Source organism: Podarcis vaucheri (assembly GCF_965113315.1).
Source record: "Podarcis vaucheri genome assembly, chromosome: 12".
Lineage (NCBI taxonomy): Eukaryota > Metazoa > Chordata > Lepidosauria > Squamata > Lacertidae > Podarcis > Podarcis vaucheri.
The window spans coordinates 7,072,192-7,085,386 of NC_138750.1; the positions used below are offsets into that span (position 1 = coordinate 7,072,192).

At 41.3% G+C, this 13,195-nt stretch overlaps 2 protein-coding genes across 4 annotated transcripts in view; one reads left to right on the forward strand and one right to left on the reverse strand.

Moving 5' to 3' along the window:
* The window catches only part of SUGCT (succinyl-CoA:glutarate-CoA transferase), a 294,275-nt gene that overhangs the window by 243,817 nt on the left and 37,263 nt on the right, over window positions 1-13,195 (reverse strand). For all 3 annotated transcript variants that reach the window (XM_082192880.1, XM_082192881.1, XM_082192882.1), the window contains exons 8-9: window positions 12,279-12,422; window positions 1,436-1,531 (exon numbers count right to left, since the gene is read on the reverse strand). In XM_082192880.1, coding sequence (XP_082049006.1) covers window positions 1,436-1,531; window positions 12,279-12,422 — 240 coding nt within the window. The remainder of the gene's footprint in view (window positions 1-1,435; window positions 1,532-12,278; window positions 12,423-13,195) is intronic.
* YAE1 (YAE1 maturation factor of ABCE1) overlaps window positions 10,304-13,195 on the forward strand; it is a 131,189-nt gene continuing 128,297 nt past the window's right edge. The window contains exon 1 of the mRNA XM_082192909.1: window positions 10,304-10,370. Within this exon, the coding sequence (XP_082049035.1) occupies window positions 10,319-10,370 (52 nt within the window). The 5' untranslated portion in view covers window positions 10,304-10,318. The remainder of the gene's footprint in view (window positions 10,371-13,195) is intronic.

Here is a 13,195-nt window from a genome sequence, read left to right on the forward strand (position 1 = left end):
TCAAACTCGGTTTAACCATCTGTTAAAGGAATGCAGAGCAGTTTTACGTAAGACAGAGCAAACATCTACCAAAACAGCAGATGTAAAACCCACAAATATTTCTACTACAAATAACTGCACTGTGTACAGGCCGGTCATACTACCACACCTAAGTAGCAGAATTATATTTTTTGGACCCGCGGTTACAAGGTCTTCTGGCTGCTCCCTGGTCCTTGAACCACTCTCAGCTAGAGAAACAAACATCTGACCATCTCCAATATGTATTCCCCCCCCCAAGAGACTGCCTTCCATTGCCATCCTTGGGACCAACGTAATCTCCATGCCCCTGATATTCTATGTGTCTAAGACATATTTACTGAACCTTTTCCTGTCCTATATGGCGCATCTTCTTCTGGAACAGGGACATCATTTTACTGTCCCTGTCCTGCATTTTGGACTGTCCCGCACCAGTCCTTTCAAATCATGAACTTACTCAGATAGCAATATCTACAAATAAGGAGACTCAACAACGCCCCACCCCGCCTGCTTCCTGGTGAATATTTATCTCAATCAGGAACCTTTGCACCCTCAGTCACTATGGCTACAAACTATAATGTTTTATTTTATAGTTTTTATTTGGGGACAGTGTTTTAACAATTAAAAGCTGGCAACCAAACCAGTGACATAAGTGGTTAAATGGCTTTTCTAGCAATGGTGCCTTCTTTGTATGTTCAGGTGGCACTATTTGTATTTATTTTTCTCTCTCTCACTTTCCTCATAGAAAAGGGAAGGAAAAAGCTGAGAGAAAATGAACAATGCCCACCTAATTAAACTGAACATGATGAAGGTGGAAGTGGTTATTGGTATACCATTAACAGGAATAAAAGCATTACATATACTAATAGAATAATACTGCCATGGGAATACAGTTGCAAACATTTTGTATAAATATTCAGGCCTTGCAATTTGGAGTTTTGTATTAATCTTGGCTCCTTTGAAAGGTTGGTTTTCATTAAGTTTCCATCTCTCATAGTTACAGAGAAACACTTTAAAATACACAAAGGCTCAAAAACAACATAAATCTTTTATAAGACCCCTGTGGTCTTTATGCATTTGGTGCGCAAAGCTAGCTTTCTCTTTTTGTAAGTGCTATGGAGTGCAAACCATGTTCAGTAAATAAGATGTATGCTTTTCCACTCAGGCATAAAACTATCAAGCCCATAAAAACACGTTAAAGCCATCCCACCATAACTAACATCTTTGATCCATTCGAATCCAATTTCTTGTTGCTAACTTGCTTGGTGATGAGTACATACGCAAAGTACAACACGCAGGAAGTGAATAGAACCTTTTTTCTAACTAGACAAGCTGCAGATCACAAGAAGTAAAGCATTTGTCCACTTCAAACTATCAAAAACCACAGAATGAGAAAAAGGCCCCTGCCCCATTTGCTTACCTGGTAAGGAACAATGCTTGCATGGGCAGTACCCCAGCGTTTGGATTCTGTCTTGCAATTTAGGTAAGTGCTTGCTACATAGGTAAGGCAGGCGACCTGCAAACATGAAAATATGAAAAAGGCAGGGTCAATATATGGAGATGTCTGCAACACTACATAGCATTTTAGAATGAAGATGCCTATGCCCTCCAAATTCGAGTCAAAAAGCATCGTTTCAGGGCATGAATTATTCTGTAGGGAAACAGGAAGAGAATTACTTCTACAAGGTGAGCTAAAAGGCTATAAATGCTGGCTACATCATCACATAATCAAAGAAAAGTGGGATTGTTATAAAAGTCTTTCATAAAAAGATGGTCAGGTGCTTTTCATTATCAAATGTCGGGGTTTTTTGTATTTGCCAGGATTAACTAGGACACAGAATTTGGTGCCAAGCCACTTGAGGCTAAAGAGCCATTTTGTTCTTCCATGGCCCAGCACGGCTCCATTCCCTGGGGCTCTAGTGTTGGCTCTTGGTCTGGCCTGGTTATAAATTCTCCTAAATCAGGCCAGATCTGGAATCTGTCTGGTCCCCTAAAAGGATGTCACTGTCTGTTCTTGCTCTAGCCTCCCTGCTCTCCCTTATCCCAGCTTCTATGCTGCTACTTCTCTGAATCCTCTGCGCTCTCAGCTCGCTCTCTTAACCCAAGGCATGGCCTGCAAATCAGCTCTACCTCAATCTGAAATCCAGGCCTTACCATGTTACAAGGGATCAATCTCCTCTAGCAATTGATGGCTTCTCTGTCTCTCTCTCTGTAAGACTGAAGGACTGGGACCACTAGAGACCAAGGTGGACTTAGCTGGGACTGGGACCACTAGAGACCAAGGTGGACTTCAGAAATGATTCTGTATTTATGTTTTGTATTACGGATTTATTTTGGAACTTTCTATCATATGAGCTACATTGAAAAAGCTTTGTTTGGAAAGGCAGCAAATAAATATTTAAAACAAACATCTTTCATGCAAGAAACAATTTATTTTGCTAAAGAAAAAAATGAAAGACAAAACTTATTACACATAATCAAGAGAAACACCTAATATTTCAGCTGTTTTATTTCAATTTCAAACACTACGTTTGAAGTTCAAGTGTTAATTAAAAATAATTATTATCTGGGAAATTATCCGGGAAACAAAGAGCCAAAAACCAAATTAAAACTCAAATGTCAAATTTTGAAGTACAAATCTTGAGGTTGCAGTTTCTCCACAGATGTTTGAAATATGAGTTTAGAGAAATGTTCAGACTCAAGGAAAGCAGCCTTTCCCAGTATTTTTGTTCTAATCTAGTTTATCAGCAGAAATAGTCATTTTACAAGTCTTCTCTCCTGTAGGCTGAGTCTTATGGGCAAGGCTACCAAGAACCATTTCCCGCTATTTCTGTGACACTAAAAGGTGTCAGAAGCAGAGTCTATGTTTTTTTTAAAAAAAACAACAACAGATCATCTGTTCCATAAATCTATTATTTGTTGCCTACCATCTAAAAAGGTAATTGATCGCCTCTCTGGGAGCCCGTACAGCTTAGCACAGATGTGGGGAACCTCTACCTCTCCGTATGTTGCTGAACTACAACTCCCATCACCCCTGGCCATTGGCCACGCTTGCAAAGACTGGTGGGAGCTGTAGTTTAGCAACATATGGAGGGCTAATTGTTCCCCACTCCTAAGACAATTGCCTGCCGATATTCCAATTGCCTCTTGCAATTACCTAAAATGTGCTGGAAGCATTCAAAGGTGCACTCGCATCTCACACAAGCCAACAGCTGGACTCAGTAGGCTGTGATGGGCAAACTAAGAATACATCCTAAATCACAGCAGAATCTTCTTCAACACCCAGTATTTCTTCAGCAGACATGCAACCCCTAGCAGCCGCTGGAGAGGGGCAGCAGCCTCAAGCAGCTGATTTAGAGGTGCCACAAAAAAACAACATTGAGAACATATTACTACTGGGTGGTATAAAAAAAAATGGTAAATGAATGCATTGTTAGTTAGTTATTATTGTTTTATTTCTACTGCCAAGGAATAGTGCTTGCGTCTTTTTCCGCCTCAGATTCTAAAATAACTCGACAAACCCTGGACACCAGGCATCCTCACTTGTTGGGTGAGGGATGTCATTAGCTGTTCTGTCTTAGGCCTGAAAGTAGCAAAGATGTAGAATTGTAGTTTCTGGGTCCCAAAGTCTTCTCAGAGCTTAAGGCAGCTGCTTCTTCCTTCTGGAAACACAGGCTGAACTCCCTTTTCCATCTTCCCATCAGGCCAAAGAAATCCTGCTCATTGGAGGTTGGGAGGAGTAAATATCCCAATATGCACCTCCACATCAGTTTTTTTGTCCTCCCTCAAAAGGTATCCCCAACCTTCCTGAGGCTTCCCCTTCTTCCATGATTCCTTGGGATGCTCATAACCCACCAGGAGACTTGAAGCCTGCAGGCTCCAGTCCACCTCACCCTGACCCACCTGCAGTCCATCCAAGCAGATTACTGGTCCAGCTACTTGTGAGCAAGTAGCTTCTTCCAACAAAGGTTTGTATAGTTAAAGCCATGGTTTTGCCAGTAGTGATGTATGTAAGTGAGAGCTGGACCATAAAGAAGGCTGATCGCCAAAGAATTGATGCTTTTGAATTATGGTGCTGGAGGAGACTCTTGAGAGTCCCATGGACTGCAAGATCAAACCTCTCCATTCTGAAGGAAATCAGCCCTGAGTGCTCACTGGAAGGACAGGTCCTGAAGCTGAGGCTCCAAGACTTTGGCCACCTCATGAGAAGAGAAGGCTCCCTGGTTTGAAATATGATGTTCCCCTGATGTTGGGGAAGATGGAGGGCACAAGGAGAAGGGGACGACAGAGGACGAGATGGTGAGACAATGTTCTCGAAGAGACCAGCATGAGTTTGACCAAACTGCGGGAGGCAGTGGAAGACAGAAGTGCCTGGCGTGCTCTGGTCCAGGGGGTCACAAAGAGTCAGACACGACTAAACGACTAAACAACAACAGCTTCTTCCTCACCAAAGAATTCCCTAAGGAGTAGGAAACTGCTTTATAGGATCATTTCCCTACTTCTTAATACATCTGGGTCTATTGTTTGCATGTGTTTTGGGGATATTTTGAATTTCTTCTTCTTCTAGGGCCACAGCAGCTGCAAGAGAGCTAACATTCACCAGAGCTTCCAAATGCTGTGCAATCCTTAGGAGGTAAGACAAAATAATACATCCCATTACCCAATTATTTAGTCTGCAAGTTACAGAGTTTTCTTTAAAGCCTACAAGGCATTTTTTGTTTCCATCTTAAGTAGCAAACCCAAAGGGGTGGCCTTTAGACATGAAAGCAGTTGTCCCAAAAGATACAGTCTCAGCATTCATTCACTTGCACGGACAGACCTACCTGCTGTAAATATATACCATGTCTGTCTATATTTACCAAACACTCCTTCTTCAATTTATTGAACACACACACACTTGAATTCTTCTGTCTGCAATCACAAAGGATGATCATGTCACATGTTTCATTCTACACACCTAGTAATATCAGAGCAAAACTGAAATTCCCCCGTGTAATGCTAAAACTTAATGTTCTTAAAACCAAAAATCAGACAGCCAGGGAAACAAGACACTAAGTGCCAGAGGGGAAGAACAGGCAGAAAAGAGGGAATCGTGTTTCAAGAGGCTTTTAAAAATCCCACAAAGTGTCATTACTGTGGCTCTGTCAAAATAATATGTATGTAATGTCCCAAGCAAGCATAGGTATTAAGAGTTAAGTTAAGTTAAGATGGGAAATAAATTTTTAACAAACCATTTTCTTTATCTTAATTCATTGAAAATATTTGGGCATTCTGCATCTTCATATGGCTTTCTTAAATTTAGATACACCGCAAAGATGTATTTCCTCCTAGTTTATCCACCACAATTAGAAGTGGTGAAAAGCAACAAAACCCAACACAAAACAGCTTCATAGCCCTGCCCAATAAATATTTATACTTGGCACATTTATGGATGACATTAAAGGATAGGAACAGAATGGTGAAGTGTCAAAATTGGCCCTCCTCGGGCAAACAAAATGCCATGCAAGGGTGAGAGATGTATGGCAGTGAGTGTTGGCAATACCTTGTTGAAAGATGTGAGCAGAGGGAAGGCTAGCCCCATCCTCATAAAAGCCTCACAGATTTCTAGGGTGCAGCATCAATTGCTGGAGAAGGAACTATCTTCTTGGATGATATCCAGTAGGGGTAACCAGAGGTTAGCAAATTTGCTTTCATATGCTGCTGTGGTTAAATTCTCTCTCTTAGCTGCTTGTTCATGCAATGTATTTATTACCAATAAACAGTAGCTTTCTGCATGGCTGAGAATCTATGCAACTGCAGTAACGTCTTGGGATTTGGCTAAGTGAGTTGGTTAAATCATGTGGTAGGTACCCACATCAGCACTGCCAGTTCCCAGGAAGAGGCCTGTGAAATTCTATAAAAGTTAGTGGACACCATGAAGAACTCTCAAGAGATTTATAAATAAGAAACAATGCAAGTTACTAATATAGGTTACCCTATTCCAGCTCAGTGTTGAGCTTAAAAACCAACCAACGTGTGATCAACGTTTCAACAGCATGTGGTTTCATCAGGGCAGGAATTTTGCTTATTTCCATTAAGCTGGGAAGGTCTTTCTAGTAGCTGAGAAAATGAAGAATCTTCAAATAGCAATGACCCTTTGCTTTCACAGAATGCCTTTTAAAGGAAATATTTCAAAAGCATGCTTTCTTTCAACCGTCTACACCGCAGTCTACAGTGCTACGAACTCTTGCTTCATACTACAGAGACAGAGAGATCAAGGCGGCAAATGGCTCTCTACATTCCTACACTGTGGTAACTGAATGAACAAAAAAAGTGGCCTTAAGGCTAAAAAGACACTTGAAAGTTGCCTATTGTCCTGCTGAGCTGTGAGGTAACATACAGAACAAATCTCTGGAGGCGAGTTGCGTTTGAAATGGGACAAGTTTTTAACATGAGAGATTCAGCTTTCCATCTTTGCAGCTCCAATGCGCCCACTGATCACCCAGCTATTTTGCATTCCTTTGAACCCTTTGTGTTGTCTTGAGTACAAATGGATGTTCAGCCATGCAGATGTCAAAAGACAGCACTGCTCAAAAGAAAAGTGTCATTCAGAACTCTATTTGATTTAGGATATGGCTGAATTAATACCGGCAACTTTCCACCCGTGCACATTTGAGTTGTGGATGACACACGTGTCATTTCTGGCACTGCAAGAGGATGGGGCAGGGGCAGAAGAGACTGATGCAGGCAGCGGCCAGGAACGCAAACCCCACGTGAGTCGGGAGTTGCCTGTATTAACTTTCTGGGCATACAGAGTTTAAATACATACAGAGGTTTCTCCCCTCCCCCCATACTGTACATATCCCCAAACCCACCCCACAATTGTCACAAATAGAAGACAAAATTTATTTTCAAACTTATTTTGATTCTGCATTTTCAGATATGTACTTGCCCAAAATGTGCAAATGCTGAAAAGATCATGTTGAGTAAAAAAAACCTCTCTGGCATTTCTTCAGATCTATTTCAGTTGCATGCCCCTCTGCACTTAACAAAATCTGAATAAATAACCTTATATCTGTATCTTCCTTGATTGATGAAAAATAATGTGGCTGATTGAGCAGATAACATTCTGAGAAGCAAAGCTCTCTCAAACGTAAATGAAAATAATCCAGGTATGTCAAGGATTGCCAACATGAGACCTACAGGTGCACCTGTGCTTGTGGAAGCCCTTCCTTAATGTCCACAGGGTCCCCCCCCCCCACAACTGAAATGTGAAAGAGAGCTCAAAAGAAGAATTCTGCAGTTGCTAGTAGAGAAGGTTGTGGTGTGTTGCTTGGTTGTGGTGCGTGTGGGGTGTCCGTGAGAGTGTATTCAGTTTGCAAATGTGCCCACGGACCCAAAAAGCTTGATGACCCCTGATTTATGTTATGGTTGCTAGCAGCTAGTGAACTTTGGTGGAAAAAATGCTGGAGCTAGGAAGCCTACATCCCAATCTATTTGAGGCTGATTATATTCCTTTACCGCTTTTCATTCAAATAAATCCCAAAGCAGCTTAGAAACAATAAATATTATTAACATAACAAAACATAATAGAACATCATAAATACAACATAAATAATATAGAATTATTAACAAATCATAAGTGAATCAATTACAATCTATAAAACACTGTTAAAGCAACAGCTACAAAATAAGCTGAACAACCCAATTAAAGCTAAAAGTCATATTATATGATTAATAAATCAGTGCAGCAACACTGAGACTTGCTGGAGGACATGGAATTGGCAGTCCATGGTCTGTCTTTGTTCAGATGATTATCTACAAAAAATTAATTGCTGGTGAAAAGTGCAGCTTGTTTAACAGCTGCTGAGCAGAGGATATTTCAACATCTCTTTTTTCTCACCCCTGCATGACAAGCTGTGCTTGCTGAAATTCCATCTTCTGTGGAACTTTTAAAAGGTATTTGAGCTCTCTGCCTCCCTTGCATTTGATCACCCCAAATATGTTTGGCCAAAACAGCAGGTGTGATAGTAACACTGCACCCCAAACAAGGAAAGACAAACTATCAAGTTTAGGAGAGGAGAAACCAGGGGGCCTGCAAACGAGAGGCTGCCCGAGGAAGACAAATGGAAGTACAGAGGTTGGAATGTGTGCATATGTTTGCATGAATGATGAACACATGTATCTTAGGTTTCTTTCAGAGAACACAGAATATCCAAGTGAGGAAAATAGAGAAAGATACAACTGGAAGAAAAGGAACTGGAAGAAAAAGTGCCAGTTCTGCCCATCTAAGTGGGCACATATGGGGTGATACAGTCCTTGAAGTAAACTGGTCATAAGCTGTGTGGGCTTTGTAGTGTCATAGTAACACCTTGAACTGAGCCCGTTAGCAAAGGAGAAGCCAGTGCAGTTCTATTGAGGAAGAGTTTTCTGTGCTGGCAGGCATTCACTCGTGCTGTAGCAAATCATCTTGCAGCAGTCAACACTACCTTCTGCAGGCATGTCCAAAGTCCGTCTTGGGGGCCTAATCCAGCCCCTGTGGCAGTTTATTTACTGGGGTCAAATCCTAAAAAAAAAGCTCAACAACTTCAACTCTAACAAACTTTGGTTGGCCCTCACACATGTTCACCTCATCAAATCTGGCCCTCTTTGAAAAAAGTTTGGGCACCCCTGACATACAGGAATCCCATCTTGAAGACACCAGTATCTGAACAACTGTAGTCACTGGGTTGCACTGAAAGAATTAATGGCTAATGGGATAAAATATCATTAAGCAGAAAATCTGTCAATAAAGGGAAAGGAAAGTACCGTAACCAGAGCTGATCTAGAATTAAAAGAAAATACTGTATATTTTTGTGACTTAAGCATGAAATTAAGTAATTAGAAGCAGAAGAGAGGCTTACAGTAAATGTGCAATGCTGACAGTGCTGACTACAGGCAGCAATGCAGAAGAATTTCATGAGGTGGGTGAAAGTTAGGTGTGTTGGTTCCCCCTCCTTCAAAAAAAACCAAAAAAAACCCCAGCAGCCTCCCATATTGCATTGCAAACCTCTTGAAATGCCTGTGTTTCGAAAGCAGCTCACCCCACAGCCTGGGGATGCAGGCTAAGAGGGTAATAGGCACACAGTGGTTAGTCGAGTAGCTCTCTGGATCAAAGTGATATTCTTTCCTTGGCAAAAGTTGGGGGGGATGCACAATAAAGACAGCTGAATTTTATGGAAGTGTAAGATTCCTTGCTTAATGTCAGACTGAGGCAGATGGTAGAAACTGAAATGGCTCAGGACTCTTGTTGTTTGCTTGCTCCTCAACTGGTTACAATTAAATTCAGGAATGATATTATAAAAACTTCCAAGAGATATTTTCAGGCCACAACAGAAGACACAGATCAGTTTCATAATTGGAAACAAGTACGAAAACCACTTCCTTTTTATTTACTATCGTCTAAAGAATACTGTTTAGATGCTGATGTTAAGAAGACGAGTTGACTATCATAAATAACGTAAGTGGAGGGGGAAGTTTCAAAGGGACTTTATGTTAGGGGTTAAAAGTTTATAGTCAAGGCACTTTGGAATGCAGGTGCCCAGCCATTAATTTCGGATCAACTCATAAAGAGCTGCTCCCAGTGAGAAATCAGCTACTATCCAGCTGTGGCCTGATTTAGCAAATCCACAGAATTAAAACCTTATGGAGGTGGTGTTCCCAACATGGCAACCATGCAAGCCTTCAGCCCCAGCCCATTGTGCCCTTGAAGCCTCCACATTCCTCCCTCCCCTCACTGCCCCCTTTCCCCCTTGTTAAGAAGGGAGAAGAGAACCATCTCTGCCTAATCAACCTTCAGTAGACAAGAGAGGAACTCCAGTTTTTCATGCTAAGATTGGAATCCAAGAAGAAAGTGGAGTGGCTGGGAAGAAGAGATGCAACACATTTTGAAAGGCAACAGCAAGCAGGGGGTGGAGGACAGACCAGGAAGAGAAGGAATGGGAAGAAACAGAGTTTATGTGATTATTTTTCCTCTTCTCTGGCTCTGAGCCATTGGTTTTTTTGGTCCGGTTCCCCCGTCACTTCCTTTTGTCTCTGGGGTTTTTCCCAGTAGGCAAGGTACAAACATGCAGAATGAGCAAGGAAAAGGCAATAATGTGTGACTGGCCATGCCTCCAATGGCAGCCATTTTGTGACAAGCCAAATGTTGTCCTCCTCAGAAGCATTTTTGGGGCAGCATTTGAAAATTCCAAATGTGCCTCCTTGGGCAAGGAAAGGTTGGTGACCCAGTAGGGTAACAGCTTTAACTTTGGAAGATGTTTACTAGATACCATAGCACACAGCTATGCATCTGTTCTTTCTTCTTTTTAATTATAGGCACAGGAGTGACTGGAAAGGCAGATGGTGAGCAGGGGAGGCACCATAGGAGATGCTTTCCTTAAGGCTTCCAGTCATGCTGGGACCTCATTTTATTAGCGCTGGGAAAGAAGACAGAAGCCTTCTCTTCCCACAAGTTTTCTTTCTCTATATGAGTCCCCCGTGTATATAATTAAGAAAAATATTGATAAGCAGCAGCATATGAAGCATCTAGCAGTGCTGTGTTGTTGTATTATTGTTCTGTATATATTCTCTGATGTTTTACCTAGTGAAAGTTGCTTTGTTGTCTTAACAGTGCATTTAGATGTAATCCACCCTGATAGGTAAAAAAAGGTAAAGGATGGGTAGGTCCAGTCAAAGGCAACAATGGGGTTGCGGCGCTCATCTCGCGTCAGGCTAAGTTAACTGGCATTTGTCCAAAGACAGCTTTCCAAGTCATGTGGCCAGCATGACTAAACTGCTTCTGGCACAACAGGACACTGTGATGGAAGCAAGAGCATCCAGAAACGCCATATACCTTTCCGCTGGAGCGGTACCTATTTGTCTACTTGCACTGGTATGCTTTCGAACTGCTAGGTTGGCAAAAGCTGGGATAGAGCAACGGGAGCTCACCCCATGGTGCAGATTCGAACCTCCAACCTTCTGATTGGAAAGCCCAAGAGGCTCAGTGGTTTACCACAGCACCACCCACGTCCCTTTCCACCCTGATATGGATGAAGCACAGGCTAAAAATAAAAGTAATGGATAACAAATTAATAAATCACCCAACTACTCCCTTCAGTTACATTTTAATGGCATTTTCAACGTGCATTTTGCAATGGGTCTGAGACTGGGCTTATGGTAATAATTTACTACCTAAACAGTAACATAAATAGATTTTTTCAAAAAATTCTGCATTTACTACTAAGCAAAAGGATCAATTGCTTGGATCCTATGCAAATACAAATATCTGTATTTCTTCTGAGCACTCAAAATCAGAGGGAATATTCATGGTAATTTTAATGAACCGCAAATTACACATGCACTTAAAATGATACATTGGGGGGGGAATATAATACAAAAAATAGTTATTGTTATTATTTATTAAATTTGCATACCACCCTTCATCTGAAAATCCGAGGGCAGTTCACAACAGAAAAATACAAAATGAAAATACAAAATACAGTGGTACCTTGGTTTACAACCATAATCTGTTCTGGAGGTCCGTTTGTAAACCAAAACAGGTTGTAATCCAAGGCACACTTTTGCCAATGGGGCCTCCAAAAAAAATTTGCTCGTAATCCAAAAAAAATGGGTTGTAATCCAAAAAGAGCTTTCAAACTGGGACACGCACTTCCAGGTCTGACGTGTTTGTAATCCAAAACGTATGCAAACCAGGCTGTTTGTAAACCGAGGTACCATTGTACATAGTTAAGGCTTGTTCAACATGAGCTAAAATTTGGCTTGTAAAACTGTTCTGCCTGGTAAATTGCTTACCATCTTTTTTATGAGCATAGAACAATTGCTGATCAAAGGTAAGTACTATTCATAGAAAGATAGGTGCATGTATGTGTCTTCCATAATATTGATAATTAACCATTTCAGTCAGTTTAGGTTGCCTATACCCACATACCTGGCAGTAAGATATGCCAAAGATTAGACTGTTGATCTGCTATTTTTGGAAACAGACTTGTAGCTATTCAAGTCCACATGCATATTTTATCATTTTGCTAAAATGCTCTTAAAAGTTTGCTAAATTAGTGCAATAAATTTAACCTCATAGATAGCCTATCATGTCATTTATAGGAGCAGGATAGTGCAGTGAATTTTTTCTTTATTAACACACACACAAGCCTCCTGAGTGAAATCTGCCACATGTGCCATACTGCAGAGATTATTCAGAAAGTGAATCCCGTCCTCATTATCCAAATATCAGAATATGTTCTCACCTGAGATGATAGCAAATTGCAGTCTATGTGCATTCCCTTCCCTGTTTTATATCGCTGAAGAAGTCCAGCCATAATTGCACCGTATGCATACAATCCTGTGGCAAGATCAGTCATGGCTACTCCTGGCCTAACTGGCTCACCTTCCTAGAAGAGGGGGGGGGGAAATAAGACAAAAGAAAAACTGACATTTCAATACTCTACACTCTATACCACAAACATTTTTCTCTAAATTTTGTAAAATGACTGCCATTAGCTACAGACTTGGCTTTGACTCTTCCACGGAAATATGTTAGCAAGTTATTTTGGTTTAAGGATTCTAAGAATGAAGGTGACCACAAGCTTCTCAAGTGATCTGCTTGTTAACTGTGATCATGGATAATCCCACTTTTTTATTATTCATTATTATCATTTGCTGAATTTGTTAGTCACTTTATTTTGCCCAGGGCAACCCAAAACAACTTACAGACAAGGAGGCAGACAACCCCCCCCAAAGCTACATGAAAACTAAGAGGAAAAAGAAATAAAGTAAAAAATCCCACTTACTACTAAAATGCCACAGATAGTTAAAGGCCAAAGGCCTGGTTACAGAGGAAAGTTTTTTCCTCGTGCCTAAAGATATATAATGATGGCATCAGGTGAGTCTCCCTGGAAAGAGCATTGCACAACCAGGGGGCCACTGCAGAAAAGGCCCATTCTCCTGTTGCCACCCTGCAGACCTCTCATGGAGGGAACACAGGAAGAGGGCCTCAGATGATGAGCACCCAGAGTAGAACTGGGTGGAATTCAGATTATTTTGGGTCCCTTCCAACTCATTCTTCCATGATCTTCCACCCTCCAGCATGATGGCAATAAAGTTTCAGTTTCCAAGTGGAAACTCTCTAACTTTAACCATCTACATGCCTTAGGACTTGTTGATC